This window comes from Anoplolepis gracilipes, chromosome 1 (assembly GCF_047496725.1).
Source record: "Anoplolepis gracilipes chromosome 1, ASM4749672v1, whole genome shotgun sequence".
NCBI classification, from domain to species: Eukaryota; Metazoa; Arthropoda; class Insecta; order Hymenoptera; family Formicidae; genus Anoplolepis; species Anoplolepis gracilipes.
This window is the reverse complement of record NC_132970.1, coordinates 16,644,308-16,662,594: the sequence shown is the minus strand read 5'-3', so window position 1 is coordinate 16,662,594 and position 18,287 is coordinate 16,644,308. Positions and strand designations below refer to the sequence as shown.

Sequence of the window (18,287 nt, the reverse complement as noted above, 5' to 3'; positions counted from 1 at the left end):
TATTGCAATGAAAATGTGGATTTCAAAATCATATAATATGAAAGTAATACAATGCATGACTTGTCACATGTATTATTTGTCTCGATTATAAACTATAAATTAAACTTACTATTTATTGAAATGTGTGTAATTTTAATGTCTTTGAGAGATGTATATTTCTAGAACAAATAAACTTTTATTTAAAATTAATTCAGATATATAATTAAATTATCAATATAATTTAATTATTTAATAATAATAATAATAATACGATAAAACATTAAATCTATCTCGAAAAGGGGCGTAAATTTTTGTCTCCTCGAATCACACAGAGATGTTTAATTTATTCTATAAAGTTACTGGTACAATCTTCAATAGAGAAAAAAAAAAAAAAAAAAAAAAAAGCTGTTTTGTTTCTTATAATGACGCAATCGCGAAACACATGTTGATTTGTAACACACAGCATGTACTATTTACAAAAACATGAATTTATATATAGAGGCAGAGCTTGACACACGTAATTTCAAGTCGATGCACGAATCATTTTTCAATATCTTTTTACATGCAACTTGCAATTTTTTACATGCGGGATGCACTGCCAACCGAGATCAAATTTCCTTGATGATACGCGCTATGCGAGGAATCAAGTTTCAGAAGAGACTGTGCAATGGTGATTTTTTTTTATTAGAAAACGATAGCAGCTAGCGACCGACGTACCATTTTGACATTTGTGCAAGGATGCAAATGTGCTGCAAAATGCAGTTGCACGAAAACTCTGCGCGAAATTGATATCAAAATGATATATACATATTTAAAGCTACCCTATTCAAATTTTCGATCACAATATTTATATTTGTGTTTGAATAATTTAAATTTAATCTTTTAATTTTTTTCTCCCATACACTTGAATACTTGGCAAAGCATCTGTCGTTCGTGAAGATTACGAATAGTTGGCGACAAACTGCATACATATGTCGAGGAACTCAAAATATTCTACCTTTAAATTCAATGTGATAGATTTTGCGACAAACTTGGAGTTGAGTTTTTCTCGATTAATTTAAATTTCAAATTATTTGCTATGTGAAAGTATAAACAGGACTTCATTATTTACTTAATATTACGGCTTCGTTCGAGATATTATCTAAGAAGGAATTAATTACAAATTATCTGTCATTGGAATTAAAAGATATAGTATCTCGCGGGACATGCTGTAAAAGAGATTCGAGAACGAGAAAACTCTAATTGAACGTCCGAAGGTTGCAAAAGTTTACACACGTGCGACAAGAGTATAATAGTCACATACCTAATGAAAAAAGAGAGGAGAAAAAAATCTAGCAATACACACACGCACACACACACAGAAGAGAGGAAACAAAAACTGCGCGCGAAAAGAGAGAGAAGGAAAATCAATAAACCGATTTAATTGGTAAGCGGATAAACGAGGCCGCGTTCGAGAAAGGCCCGAAGTGCAAACGCAGAAATAAAGTGCATCGTTGCATCGCGGAGCCGTGATGGCCCGCGTTGATTGTCGTCGATTAGAGGATCGTCTTCATGCAATGTCGGCTTCTCTGAAAATTAAATACACGCTCACACACACACACACACACACACACACACACACACACACACACACACACACACACACACACACACACGCACAGTGCGTAGTCTTGTCCGCCTGACCTGAACGTGCAACGTTTTATATGTATATAATTGTACAAAGTACGATAATATGCTGCGCGTAATTTTCGTCAAGCCGTACTAAACCATACTGACGTTTAATGCACAAATGCAGGATAAATAATAGGAAAGTGTGGCACGAGAATTTTTGTTGCGCGAAAAAAAGGAGCTTAAACCATCCAGTAATGAAACGCATGTCGACTTTGTGAGCGATGGAGATCGAGCGTTTTCCTCGGCGCGCGTACCGAATAAACGATTTTATTTACACGGAAGTTTCTGTGGATAAGTGTCCCAAATTCATCGTATTTTCTATTAGCAATGTATTAACGATTTTGCTCTATCGACAATATCAGAGAAGAATTTATCAACGATTCAAACAAATTAGTTTTCACAAATTAATTGAATAATATGAATAAAAAAATTTTCTTTTCCTTCGTTTATTTTCAAGGGCATTTTTATATCGGAATTTTGATTTAAGATATTTAAAATTTATAAAAGTTGACATTTAAGTTTGCTAAAAAACATTTAACTATCTACTTCAAAAATCTTAATAAAAATATTGATGAAATAAAAGCAAATATTACTCGAGACACCCTATATATAAAATATTGATTAAATCGACAATATATGTTTATATATGTTTTTTTAATAAATTAATTAAAAAAAACTTTTTAATTTAAAATTAAAATTTTTATAAAAGATGCTAATAAAGATATGTATATTATATCGTGCAATCTTATTCAGAAACATACGCATATTACGTTCAGCCCAAATATTAAATCGAAAGGTACCCAGGCGAGCACACGTAAAAATAATGATCGCAACATATATCCAATTTTTTTGATAAAACGAAAATCATTTAAAAGCACGAACCGTTATTTCGACTGTTCGCACACATCTCGTATAATATAGTACATTCAAGCATCACGCTATTACATATTTTGAAGCTCACTTTTAAACACTAACATAAGTTAGCTTGATCTAAGCGATTTTCCATCGTTCGTTTGTATTTTTATAAAGGAGAACGAAAGAACCTTACCTATACTGTTCTCTATCATACAAATCCTCTTTAAAAATAAAATATTTAATAGTAGGTCTGCTTTAAAAGAAGTAGTAGTATTTCTACCGCACGAGTATATAAAGATTAATAATTTTCAACAGTGCCAAAGCTCAATTTATAAACTGCAAACATATTATATATAAGTATATATGCTCGTCGTATATTGATAATTATAATAATTATAAAATATCAGAGAGAAAAGTTTGAGCGAGAAAATTTATTACGCGTTCTTTATCCTCTTTCTAATAACGATTAAAAGTATCGTCAAAATATCAAACTATCAGTTTTTGCGGATGAGGGGAATTATTTAAGGCAGATAAAAATTCGAAGAAATGTTTCCTTATCGCGACAAATAATTGAGTTTAAAAAAAAAAAAAAAAAAAAAAAAAAGAAAAAAAAGAAAGAAAAAAAAAATTATTCGACAAATAACTTGAAAAATATTCTCGTCGCAGTATTCGAGGAAGATCATCGCCTGGGTCCCTCGAGTCCCTCGAAGCATGCACACGCGTGTACGCAAGGTGCAAGCTGCGAGGAACATCCGATGTTTTACGCGGGATTTGTTATATACCCATTGTGATATCGTGGCGGGCATTGCCGATACGGGTATTCCTTGTTGCTGGCGGAGTATTGCTGGGGATGCTGCTGCTGCTGCTGTTGCTGCTGCTGCGACGGCGGCGGCGGCGGCGGCGGCTGCTGGTGCTGGTGCTGGGGATGCCATCCGCCGTTACGAGGGTGGGCTGGCAGCGATGGGGCGCGCACGTGCGGACCCGACGAGACGCCATTGGACACCACAGCTCTATAACGACCCTGCATGCCCAAGCCACGATGCTGATGACTCCCGGGGCCGTTCATTCTTCCGTTCGTTTCTCCTTCTGCTCGCCCGTATTTCTTTCCCTCTCCTTTTTTTCTTTTCTTTCTCTATCCCTTTCGGTTTCTCATCCAGCAGTATTTCCCCTCCTCGTCAACGTCGTCGTTCTTAATACTCGGGGATGGTTAATTCCTTGATTGCAATGCCGGGTGCAGCCAGGCCAGCTGTCTTCGGATGCGCAGCTGTCTCATAAGATCATTCGCTGAGCTGATCGATCGGCGTGCACCGAGAGGAACCTGGCGAGGGTATTTAAACGATGTTACCTAGCCGAGCAGGTTGGATAGATGTGACAAATCTCTCCCTTTCTCTCTATCTCTCTCTGTCTCTTTTTTCTCTCGCTAATCCCCTCACGACTTGACATTTCGGGACGCGTTGAAGGAACGTCCGAGCTGGCCCTCACTGCGCCAGCGTTGCCAAGTATCGATACACGTATACGATATCTCGATATCTTTTGCCATGGAAACTCATTTTATCGTATCTATATTTTTCGGGAAAAAAAAAAAAAAAAAAAAACTATTTTTATGTTTGTGCAGCGTTGAATTTTATCACGAGAGTTTTTTCTTTATTTTTATTAAAAATATCGAATCACGTTTTCGAAATAGATATCGCAAAGTCACAGAGAAATATGCGATATATTTGCAATGTGTAATATATTCGCGATAGAATTTAATAGAAGATATTATACAAAGGAAGTATAGTTAATTCGAAAAACGATTTTAAATACGTTAAATGTATCAATCGAATGAATAATCGTGCAATCAATCGGCTCTCTTGGCGACCAAATCGGATGTATTCCTCAACGCGTCAATTTGCAGATAATGTTTTTTTTTCACAGCGTGAAACACATTTTCTCTTAAGAGCGTCTCTATACAGAATCTTCAATTTTCTCTCGCTCATCCTTTAACTATGTCGTATCGTTACCAGTGTTGTTAAAATACGTAATATTCTCTTGCGTGAGATCGTACGCAATATTTTCTGAGAATGTTTGAATCTAGATACAAACTTGTCTAAATATGCATATCTTGTGGATTAAGATATAATATTTTCATATGTAAATTTGTTAAATTTATATTACTCTTTCTTGAAAGTAATAATTTGAAATTAGACCTTGGTGTTAGATATTAATAATTAGATATTATTAATATATTACTATATTAATAGAAAAAATCGTATTCACACATTGTAATTTTATACTGACAATTATTGCTATAAATAATTCCACAATTGTCCGTAATAAAAAAATGTTATAAATTAAAAAATATTGTCGTCTTACAATGTATGAATGGATGACATTTTATTTCCAAAAGAGATTTAGCTACATTTGCAGTCACAAATTTGTACCGTATTTTTACCAACACTGATCTCGTAGTAGGCACTCATGAAAAGGAGCGACTATGTAAATCGTATATTTAATAAACTGACTTAGTTTTGTTAATAAAGTTACGTAATATTTACATCGCTAATTTCCGGAAATGTCGCGTTTGTCATAGACAGCACTCACGGATCCTTTTTCGATACGACTATTTTAAACGAAATAATGATGTGATTTCTATCTAATAAGCGAAAGGTAACAACGTTTCTCTTTATAAATCAATACTTTGTGCATTGTAACAAGGGAATCTGAAAATTCATGAAACTTGAACAGCATGCAGGGCACTTTGGCAAATAACGATTTCTCACAAAGCAAGCGACGAATCGTTTGATCGTTTTAATTAGTACGGAATATAGATTGTGCGTTGATTTAATCTTGTTAGACTATAAAGAATTTCGAGAAAAATTAAAGATGTTTAAAATTTGTCGTTTTGAGAACTTTAATTTCAAATAAAGACAAGCTCAAATATTGTAATATAATATATAAATGAAAACTTAAAGTAAAAGTTTTCATTTAACTAATTGATGTCTTTAAATAACAGAATCAAATAAAATTCTTGCTCTTTATGTCATTGCAAACTAATAAATATTAATTTTCTGCAAATTAAATTATAAACGAGGAAACATATTTTTACAGACAAGAATTTATTTTATTTATAGTATTTTCATCTATAGATAATTATCTGTATCTGTATACTAGTAACATTTTCAGCTAAAATGTTACTAAATACGTATTTATTACTCAACAATATTCTGTAAATATAACTATAATTTTACTTAGCTCGTTATGTTATAAATAAAAAAATTCAGAATAAAAAGTTATTATAAGAGTTGATAGGATGTTATAATAATTATTTGTCAATAAATAATCTCTATAAAAACATGAAATGTTTTTGATTGACATGTCTCTTTAACTACTATAAACAAAATAATCTAGTTACATTCGATCGCTGTTGTGTAACTTATAATTAATTATATTATTCTGCGCACGTTGGGTAAATATTGTTGTTGAACGAAGACGCTTTCATTTTGCACATCCGATACATACCTATCTGCATTTTATAATCGTATAATTTATTTATTATGTTTATAAAATATGTCGCCAATTTATTGTTTTCACACACGATCACATTTTTATCTATCTAGTCAATGGATAAAGTCAATGAATAAAAGTCAATGGATAAAGTCAAATATCTTACATCAAACGTCTATAAAACACAATAAACGAAAATGTGAAGAGAGTCAATTGAAACACTGCCCAATTGATCTTTTTTTTGTTTTTAATTGGCTTACTATTATATTGTGTGCTTTTAATTGTTGATGTCTTTTTCCCATTTTCATGTCTGTGTTATTTCAACCGTATGATAACTAATACAGTGCGACGATAAGTTTGTAGAACTATATTTATATATATTATATAACAATGGAAAGATGTGCACATGTGCTAAGAGACAATTAAGAATCTTGTTTATTTGCAATTTTCTCTAGTATTGCAAAGCACATTTGGTGTTTCAACGATTCAATGTCTTCCATGACATTTAAAATATTTTTCGTTATTTAGTAAGAATGGTTTCTAGAAACAGACTTTTATAATAATTAGATTTATGATCTAATATTTTTATATTTTCCCAGTCATTATAATTTTTACCCATACGCTGTTATTACTATTTATGTGCTTCGAAAATGTTTTAAATTAAATCTGTGCTCTTTAATTCTTGTTTTCAATTGTCTCTTAGTCTGCCCCATGTAAAAGGTATCACAGTCTTTGCAAGCAATTTTGTAAATTACATTGTTGTTGTTTACTAATGATGTAATAATCTTCATGAGCCCTAATAAACTATTAAGACGCTTAAAACATTTAAACCCGGTAGCAAATTTAGTGTTCACGAACGAACCATAAATATATTCAGATAACCTTTTATGCACGATATCGCTATGAACTTTTTATTGTTTTCCTTTCTAACCTTGTTTTCATCGACTTTATTGTTGTTCAATTTGGCGACTAATAGTTTTTTTATTCTATTGTGTACATATTTGAATATAAAAGGCAGAGAATAACCATTGTCCATTAATATGTTAATATTATGCAAAATGTTATGTTTTTTTAATTGTATTTTAGGTGTAATAATAGTAGTATCGCTCGATCAATCAAACTACAAATAGTACCTATTTTGAGACAAATAGCATGATTGGAATAATATGAGGGATATGTACCGGAGTAAATGCTTTTGTGGAACAAATTCAATTCGATTAAATTTTTAAATTTAGAAAATACATCCATTTTCCTCAATCTCAACTGTAAATTTTAATTTATCACGATATGAATTAAAGATGTTTAAAATATTTTCAACTGAAATTTTGGAGCAGCTAATGTTATCGACGTATCTATAGAATGATAGATTTTTTCTATTTTACACATTTTACTTTATTTTCAATGACTTGTAATATTATGTCAGCTATTATTGAAGATAAATAATGACCCCATAGAGGTTTCAAAAGTTTGTGAATGATATTATTAAAGCTAAAATAAGTAAATATAAAACTAAATTTGATGATGTTTATAAATTCATTCTATCATTTTACATGAATCTCGGTTGATTTTCGATATAAGACCATCTGATATTCAGATCAGTGGAACAGTAATGAATTACAATATAACATCTAACAATGACATCAATATAATCTTGTCATCTATCTTCAAATTAAATAACCTATTAAAAGAAATTTTTTTTATGTTACTGTGTGTGAGGCGTAAATTAGATATTAATATTTTTTTTTAATAAAATTTTCAATGACATCCAACGGGCTGTCAATCGAGGAGACAGTGACTCTCAACAGATATAAATACAATTCTCCGAAAACACTGTCGGTTATTATGGTAATAAATATAAAGCATGTTGCAGGTGGTTCAACTTTAATCAGATTGAAAAAGTGTATAGAAATGAAAATTAAAATAGAAGGAAGACTCAGTCAATTGAAAGCACACAATCTAACAATAAAAAACAAAAAAAAAGATTAATGTTTCAATTGAGTTTTCCTCTCATTTCTGTTTATTGTGTTTTATAGTTAGGCGCTTGACGTTTGAGATTGGAGATATTTGATTTTACCCATTGACCATAAACAAAAATGTGGCCGGAACAATAAATTGGCGACACATTTTATAAACACAACGAATAAATTGTACGATTACATGATGGAGATGAGACGTGCAATATTAATAAAGTCTTCATTCAACAATACTTATCTAGCATGCATAGAATAATAGGATTAATTATAAGCTAAACAACAGCTATTAAATGTAATTAGATTATTTTGTTTATTGTGATTAAGGAAATACATGTCAGTGCTCGAATCATCTGACGTTTTTATAGAGATTATATATTTGTCAACAAAAATAAATTATTATCAACGTCCTATTAACGTTCGCCTTTTATCATTAAACTCTGTAAATATATATATAAAACAAATATTTTAGTGCTTTTAATCACAGACGTACATTTTTAATTTTATATACGATCGAACCAAATCAAAAAAGAAAATTGAATTTGAGGTATTACAGCATTACAGTATACTATTTTTATACGATTTATTGCCACATTGCAATGATTATTAAAATATCAATAGCGACAATGACGAAAAGTCGTTTGAAGGACTTTCGTATTAAAGTCCCTTACACATCAGCGCAACTTCATGTTTCTCAAGAATTCCCTTTGTAAAAATGCGGCAAGATATCGTCAAGTACGGAGAGAAATATCAGCAATTCTAAAACTTAATAAATAATTTGAATATATATAAGCGCTCCTTTTCCACACATATAAAGCACACAAACACATTTAAGCATGTTCGGTTCTAGTAAGCGAAAGCATAAGAGGAAAGAATTGTACAAAATGCGAAATGTGTGCGTGCTGCTTTATCGACACTTACAAAAAAATTTTTACACATAATAAATCATCTTACATGTACAATCAATCATATATTGTTAATGCAACAAGAGAGAAATATAATTAATACAATATGCACATATAGCCAACAATAGGTCTAAACTACGTGAACATAAATAAAAGATTTTCGACATTCATAAGGTGCTGTACAAGCGAGATTATTGACATAAATGCTAATTTTAATATAATCTACATAAGCGAAAAAAGACAAAAATGTAGACCCATACAAAAAAAAACTCACAAGGATTTCTCACGCACTTTCGCGATTAACGTATCGTCTGAGGACAGCGATGATGTAACACACGGATATCATGATAGCAAAGGAAGGCGGGGCAAGGAGCGGGGGGGGGGGGGAAGTGAGATAAATGATTCTTCTGATTGGAAATACGAATATCTCGTGAACAAGTGTACGTCATAATTTCAACAAGAATGTAAAGCACTCATTATATACAGAAGAGACATGAAATATGAATCAGAATACGATAAAGCAATTAATAAAATCGATTTAACAATCAGTTTATTGTACACCTCGAAGCGATATGACTGTTTTCGAGTCGTTACCTTTACTAAATAAATAATCGCTGCTGAAACTTAGCCTCCGAGAAGATTGCGCCAGGCAATAAAACCGAAAATTACCGACTCCGGTACTATCGGTTACAAGACGCGATACGACGATTCACCGCACACTTCCTGCACCGTGCGCATCGAATTTTCATACATTTCGTATATTTCTGCACATTCCTTGCTCGTTTACATGCTAAATCGACTTGTATCGGCCAAAGATTTTTCGTTGCACGTTTCTACTCAAATCCACAAATATCGACAAGACTTTTTTTATTCTCATTTTTCAGTCGTTTTTAACTTGGAAATCCTTATTGACCCTTACTGATTCTGGTTAAGTAAAAATAGATTTCCAAATTTCTCAGCAGATTCGTCTTTACAATTTGACACGGTGAAAGAAAAAATAAGAATGAGTCATTCATTTTAACAAGAATGTTATCATTCCCTAACAATTTAACAGAATATCTATTCAAATTTTGTAAAGAATTCTCCGATCTTTCCCAATCATTTTTGTTCAAAATTCCAGATAAAGAGAATATTTTAAAGATTTTTTGTAACTTTTTAAAATAAGGTTTTTTTAAAAACTTTTTAAAATAAGGTTTTTTAGTGTATGCACTTTTAATGCTTATTTTTATTCATCCAAAAGAAAAAGCCAAAGTTATTTAAATTTCAGTAAGATCAACATTTTTCATATTAACATTTTCATTTTTATATCACAAAAAAATTACAATAAAAAATATACTGTATGTATACATGTAAAATATGTATGCATATTCAATATTTTAAGATATTGAATATACAGAATATTAAATGTCCTAACTTAAAATATGAATTTAAGATCTCGAAATAAGAAAAAAATTTTCCTTTAGAGATAACTCCGTAAACGCTTTATTTAAAGAGATGTTAATATTTAAAGTTACAGATAAAAGTAGTAAAGAGTTATTATACGACTACTAATATAAACTTGTTTTCGTATTAACTGTCAATAAAGTGTTGCCATGTATTATAAAAATGATACACAAATATAATATCATATCGACATATTACTGAGAGACTCTCTTTCTCAGTGACATTTTATATCACACATTGTCAATGACTTTCTCAGTTTGTCCGACACTTTCGCAAACTAACAAGGAAAGTCTCTTGAGTATATTTCTCCGATTTTAATGAAACTTGCGTTTATAAAGAAGATCAAAAGTCAAAATATTTTATATATATATATTTTTTTTGTCAACAACTAAACATGTTTAAGGGATGTAAATATAAAAAATTAAGTTCTATGACTTATATTTTTTTTTGTAAAAAAATTAATTTTTATACCAGTGTAAATAATCAGAGAATTTCATCTTTTCCATGATTTTCCAAAGGATAGATACTCTGTTTAAATAAAATTTTAAACGGTTCTAAAATTATGGACGATTTGCATTGTTCGTATTGTCCCAAGGTTCGTCTTGTAAGAATTCTCTCTATCTCACGTCTTGCCGGCGCCGACGCCACCGTCGATTTTTGGGCCTTTTTGGGCCAGAGAACCCACCGTGGCATTGTCGAGCCAGGCAGCCCGACGCAGGTCCGAGGAAACGATTAAATGAACCGGAATATCCAGACCCCGTTGCTTCGGGCCAGCCTTCTCTCCGCTTTGGTGCGCGGACCTGTGTGTTTGGGAAAAAAATGTATGCGGATCCCGACGATAATCGTAAGGTCGTCGTGTATTTTTAGGCGGATCTTTTCTCCTGCTAGCTCACTCGACGTTGATAATAGTATGTGATAAAACAAGCTGATTGTCGAAAAGAAAGGAATAGAAAGGGACTTGATTAAAGAGATAAAACCTATTTCGTAAATTCTGTGTAAATGCCTCTGAATAAATATGATATGCGAACGAGAAACAATGAAGATAATGTCTATACGAATAAGCTAATCCTCCTTTCTTTTATTCTATTGTACTCATTATATTTTGTCTTTCTTTATATCATATGTACATCGCTTTTGTTGTTTCGTGTTTAAAGAATCGTTACTCGTTAACAGTACAATAAAATAGATATAAATTTAAAAATTATACGTGAAAAATGATTCTCTATTTTACCTTGTAAAGCTGTAGTAGAGTAAAAATAATTTTCTTAGATTGTTGAGGAAAAAGAAGACAATATTTCAAAAGATCATTTACAACAAACGAGAAATAAATAGATAAAAAGAAAATATTTGCGATAACACGCTCTCATTACGCGATGCCTTCAACAAGCGGAATTAGCATCTGTCATACGAAATCAGTTATTCGCGATAAATCGTGATAAATATTCACAGTCGCAACGAACAAAGCTTATCGAAAGAAAGAAAAAAAAAAAAAAAAAAAAAAAAAAATCAAGCTCCATTTCTCTGCGTATATCGATATTTGCCATTTGCGCATACGATTGGCATATAGATACAGAAATAGCTCCTATGTTATATTATTAGTTTACGTTTATTTATACAGGCTTTAAAGAGAAAATTACAACCCACTGCGTAAATATTTTTTATCAGACCTCATCTTTATTCGCCTCAAAGTTAAAAATCTAAAAAAGGTGACTACACTCGACAAGAAAATCGATTCTGACAACAATGACAATGTATTCCGAAGCTAAAGGAAATTCCCTCTCTTTCTCTCGTAACCGTTCATACCACTTCCCTTCTCTTACGCGCCTACATCCTCGACACTCTCCGACTCCTTATTCGCGCTCATGAAATTTTGAAGCGTCGAATATACACACGTACGTGCGGGTAGGCACCGTTGCCTCGACATGCGTGGCGTTTCGTGCCGGGCGCACGCTGCATGTGTACATACACAGGCCGGCGAGAGTCGAGAGCGAGGCCCAGCCTCCTGGTGAGGCTGATGTGGTACAGTGTGTCTGCGCGAGTGAAACGAGAGAGAGAGAGAGAGAGAGAGAGAGAGAGAGAGAGAGAGAGAGAGAAACCCGTTTACCTTTAAACTTCTCTCGCGGTGGCGGTAGCGGCAATTCTCTCTCCCTCCTTCTTCCCCCGCTCTCCCTTTTCTCTCTTGCCCTTTTCTTCTCTTTAAAAAAAAAGAGAGAAAGAGAAAGAAAAGCAAAAATTGAACTCGTAAGAAGCCAAAGAAGAGTCGTCTAAGTCGAACCGGGTGGTGTATACGGTTCGGATTATCGTTAGGTTTCATGCAACGACGAACAACTCTGTGGATCGAATTTTGCCACAGAAAGCAACGCAAGTCGCGTTTATGCAGCCTGATTCGATACGAAAAAGACATGCCGTGCCGGTCTGATTTAGCACTCTCCGCGTTTTGCGTTGAATACACTGCCTGCGAAACACCATTTTTGTAAATCTCGGAATACGTAGAAAATATCGTTGAAACGTGCGTCAGAATAGAGAACATCGCTTTTATTGCCCCTCCCTATCATTTTTTCGAAATAACTAATCAAGAATTTAATTAAAAAACAAATATAAGATGATAATATTAGTGGAAATTAGTTATTACGTTTAAATTTCTTATTTGAATTGTAAATTAATATCGATTTGAATAATAAAGTTTTTTTTTTAATATATCTAATAAAAAAACTGCTTATAAAAATTCTATATAGTAGATTTTTTGTAAATTAATCTTTTTATATTAAAACATTTTTTAAATTTTTATTAAAAAATCAAATTTTTATAAATTAGGTTTTTATTTATTATATATATAATAAATAAAATATCTCTTTGCGTCTATTTATTTTGTATGTGTATGTATATGTGTGTACATTTAATAAATAAAAAAGAAGTAGAAATAAAACACTCTGAAGAGAAAAAGTGTAATTTTGACTCTTCTCTTTAAATTTAAGATTTTTCTTTGCAATTTATATAATCTATATTTATATATCGCTCGTCTGCACGTGAGAGACAAAGAAAAGAAGAAAAAATATAAATTGTATAAATCACACACAGAAAAAAATCTGAAATTTATTTAAAAAGAAATTTAAAAACAAAAATTACTTCAGAAAAGAGAGAGAGAGAGAGAGGGAGTGTGTGTGTGTGTGTTTGTGCGCTTTACATTTCTATCTCTTCTCTTCTATTTATTCTTTGTTGCTCCAATACGCACGATTCATATATTATACTCATATTTCATCGTGTCATAATCCTAACAGCCAGTCATACGCGCGCGCCAACTATTTCGGCACGGATTCTAATGCGGCCTCTTATAACATTCTATCAGCTTGAAATCCATCGACTCCTTCGAAATAGCGTGGTGCGTTCTCTCGAGCAGCTGCGTTTTCAATTTTCCGACACACAGCTGGCGATTGGCCGTCTCGAGTCTCCGATCTCAGACCTTCGTCGTCCACTCGAAATCAAACCCTCGAGAAAGGAACAAAGGTCGTTGGTCTCCAGGCCAACTCGGACCGGAAGTCTCGAGGCCTGGTTAGGTTTGTCAAAGGCATTGCCTTCAACAGCGCATTTCGACCTCCTTCCGAATCCTCCAGGAATCGCCAAGCCGAGAGAGGGCTCGAAGGAGCTCACTCTCTATCGATCCAAACCTCTTCGTATCACGAAACTGGCTGGCACCTCAGAGAGCTCGAGAGGAAGGGAGCCGCAGAATAGAAGGAGAGAGAGAGAGAGAGAGAGGGAAGAAGGGAGGAAGAGAGAGAGAGAGAGAGAGAGAGAGAGAGAGAGAGAGAGAGAGAGAGAGATGAACAAGAAAAGCGATGCCAAAAGAGAGACGGAGAGAGAAAGAGGCCCGCTTTGCTCTCCGAGGGATAGTGATCCAATTACTGATTTCACGTTCCTTCGTCGCATCAGTTTTTCTACTTTCTGTTGAATGCGCGCGTTAAACTTTCCATCTTTAATTAAAGAGAAATACATAGATGTTGCCAAGTAAGATAACGAATCTCTAACGGGTTGCCATTATAATTGCTTGCCACAATTTCTATATCTTAGAAATCCAGAATAATATTTGTGTTCATGTAATATTTTTCTAGTTAAAATATGTTATTAGGGAAAATGTGACATATTTCAAGAAAAACATTGTTGAGAAACATTTTTACGAATAGCACTTGATAATGAACTAATGTTTACTTAATTCAGCTTTTTTAATCATTTAATATTTTAAGAAGTCAATGTGTCTTAATCATATGTTACACACATACACACACACACACACATACACATATATTTACAGAAAGAGAGAGAAATATATAACTATATAAAGATTTTTATACAAATTCATACAAAGATTTATGTAATAAAAATCATGATTGCTTATTACATTGCGATGCAACCTAATTAACGTTTCGTTGCACATTATTTCAACTAGAAAATATAATATTACGCCCATTGATTATTTTACATGTTAAAGATACTTCTTAAAGGGTATCGTATGAAAAAAAATATCCCTTTATTATTATTTAGTGTCCCTTATAATATCCCTTTAATTATTTATATTATCTTTAAGACCATACTGATTGTGAGAAAAATATAGCAAATGCTTCAACGCAATATCAATAATAAAAAATAGCAAGTGTCTTTGTATTTTAATCAAATTTTGAAATTGTAAACGCAAAGACTTGTAGACTTCGATATCAATCTCAAATTCAAAAAGGATATAAACCGAAAAAAAAAAAAAAAAAAACAACATTTGTGGTCTACGTGTGTATCAGGTAGATCTAAAACACAAGCTGTACAAGCATCATGTAGAGAGACTATACGTAGATAGACTATATGTTTAATTAATTAATAGCGATATTGACGCGGACGATTGTGTCGTGTGACCGAACGAAACAATCAGCGATATACACGATGCGCAATTCATACAGTTGTAAACTGGATCTCTCTACAAAATATAACTACAAAGTCCCTATAGTCTCGTGGAAAAATATCGAGGAACTCTACTTCAGCGACTTATCGACCAAATATGCTCAAGTCTTGCACGTTATTTGAGCGAACTAGTCTTACTTGGAAATTGTGGCTTCTTAGTCACGACTAAGCTGACTAAGAAATTCGCACGTACCTCTGAATGGCTTCATTCTGCGAAAATGATTGTCGCGAAAATATACGCGCACTCCCTTTGTCAAAATTTTTGTGTGTACGATCGTGCACAAACTTCGCCAATCGACGTGATTCTCGAATAAAATCGTAACTTTATCCTCGATATAAGAATAATACTAAATTAGTAATCTCACTTGAAAATAAGGAAAATGTCGGAATTTAAATACATCTCTTCAATATTGAAAATTATGTCTTCCGACTAGAATGAAAGTTAAATGTAATAGAGTTAATTTTAACGAAATCTCTCTCCTACTCTAACTTTAAGAAGGGAATTCGGTCTAGAGGCCTGATTTTTAGGCTTTTTTTGCAAATTTTTTATAAAGAACGGATAAAATCAATTAAAATAAAAGTTTTTTCTATTTATTAAGCAACTTTTTAAGTATCTTTTAAAATTTTCTTTATTGAAAAATTCCAAGAATTAAGCTGCATATAGCAGTTCTTCTAAAAAAAAAAGTAGTTACACGGTGCACACGATTGGGGCGGTTCTGCTTATCAGAAATAAAAAATTCAAAAAGATTCTTAGAATATATGAGTTTGGGTATCGCCCGAAGTAGAATTATCAAAAAATATTAATTTTTTGAAATTCTACAGCCCTTTAAAGACGAAAAAAATAACCGAAAAATTAAGACTTATTTTCAAAGTGACGCCATTTTGTTATTTTTGCATATTTTTTAAAAATCCTACAAATAGGAAAAACTTTTATTTTAATTGATCTTATCCGTTCCTTATAAAAAATTTGCAAAAAAAGCCTAAAAATCAGGCCTCTAGACCGAATTGCCCCCTTAATTCAAACAATTAAATTTCCTCGAAAGATTTTAAAGCATTCTAGAAAAAATGCATGTAAGATCATATTTGGCCGTATATATAATCCATTTTTTTCAGGATTCTAATTGACAACGGATAAATGTAAGATAGTCTTCTCACCTCGACTTATTCACCTACGATGTGACGGTCATGCGTAACTTGGATGTTTGACGAAAAAACAACAACTACTCTTTTTGTTCTCTGAACGTATGATTGGAGCAACTTCCTTGGAGAGAAAGTTCCTCCGGATGCTGAAGAGACGGATAACTAGATTTTCGAAGTTAGAATCTTGAAAGATCGGGGCGAATAGTGCACACATGAACATGTCCATATGTCTTTAACTTATCGTGTTGCATCAAATGAGTTGTTTGATATTTCTACTTGGAGGGAATTGAAGAAGCGCAACATCCTGCGATGCAATCAGTCACAGGAATCGTTTCTTTGTGAATTCGAGATAAGTATTATAACTTTTAACGCCAAAAGAATCGGTATGTTGATATCACGCTGGTTTATTGAATTATTAAATTATAATAAGAACTGTACATATTTTTTTTCGATGTATCCCTCTAGAGATTATTGCATCTTGCAAAATCTTGTTAAAATTCATATTTTATTCAATTTACGTGATTCGATTATTTTACCACATTATTCTTATAAGAAAACCGAGAAAATGTTCCTGCTCCGTTAAGCCTTTTTTTTTATTTCCTCTCACTCAATAAGTATCATGAAAAAAAAATATGTAGAAATAAGTATAAATTGACACAAACATGAAAATATGCCAAAACAAAGAACTTAACAATTCTCGTGATGAGATGTCACTCCATGACCTTTTGGAATTGTTCGTTTGAAATATCACGAGATTAGTGGCAACGCGCGCGATGTCGATACGGTATCTAATCGCGAGCCAAATTGGCACGATTGTTTTAAAAAATCCTCTTTTAAAAAACGCGAGATGCACCGACGAAAATTTAAAACACATGTCTCGCGATTCGTCAGGCATATACTTTAGATATTTCACAAAGAGAAACCTCCAAATGCTGAATAACCAAAATGGCGAATCCGCGGTATGGTACCTTCCATTGAAAGACGAGTTGGATATTGTAGTCCTCAAGAAAGAAGACAAGCCTGAGCGAGAAAAAGAGAGGGAGAAGGCGTTGGTTCCCCTTCGGTCCTGCACAACGAAAAAGACATCGTCCCACATCCGTTCCAAAGAAGCGTTTCCATGAAAAGTTCTCTACTAACTCAGAGAACGTCTTTTTACCTGAACATCGCGAATTAAAACTATATCATACGAACATGTTACAAAAGCAAAATAATTGAAGAAATTTTAATAAATCGCGATTATAAATTATAATAAATTTACAATATTAATAATACAATAAAAATATAATAATATAATAAATTATCAATAAATGAGATAATAAATTAATAAATTGTATTATAAATTATAATAAATTTACAATATTAATAATATAATAAAAACAAAACAATATAATAAATTATCAATAAATGAGATAATAAATTAATAAATTGTAAAATAAATATATAAGCGTTATATATATTTAATATTTCAAATAAAATATTTCCACCGCAATTACACGTATCCGAAAGGAAAGCTGCGTTCGTGAAATGCGCGAATCGTCGTATGGAAATTTCGGAGCTAAATGGGGGAGGAGATGGTATATATTCATAAACATTCAACTTTCTCGATTTTCATAACGCGCGAGGGCTTTCCCAGTTTTGTTGCAATATTAACAGCGGCTTCTCTCGACGCCGTTGTTCGCGAGAGCGAAAGTGCTCAACAATTGCGACGCGTTCCGTGATTGTGCGAGGCTACGCAAGCTAGTGAATTGCGTCGCTCGTCCACGACTACAGACACGTGTGCGAGCCATGCTTTCTCGAGCGAATCGGTATGATCGTACATTAATGTTGAGGACAACAAATAGAGAACAAATTTCAGTATGCATCTTCGATCTACGGGGAGATGAAACTGTAGAATGGA

The 18,287-nt window shown here is 32.8% G+C and overlaps 1 protein-coding gene across 5 annotated transcripts in view; it reads right to left on the bottom strand.

Moving 5' to 3' along the window:
• Window positions 1-18,287, bottom strand: part of Mura (ring finger protein murashka) — a 47,257-nt gene that overhangs the window by 7,818 nt on the left and 21,152 nt on the right. For 2 of the 5 annotated variants that reach the window (XM_072894900.1, XM_072894880.1), the window contains exon 2: window positions 3,288-3,823. The exons of 2 other annotated variants lie outside the window; for them this stretch is intronic. In XM_072894900.1, the coding sequence (XP_072751001.1) occupies window positions 3,288-3,571 (284 nt within the window). In that variant the 5' untranslated portion in view covers window positions 3,572-3,823. Of the gene's footprint in view, window positions 1-3,287; window positions 4,066-18,287 lie in introns of all 5 variants that reach the window. One more of the 5 variants, XM_072894890.1, reaches the window with a different exon arrangement.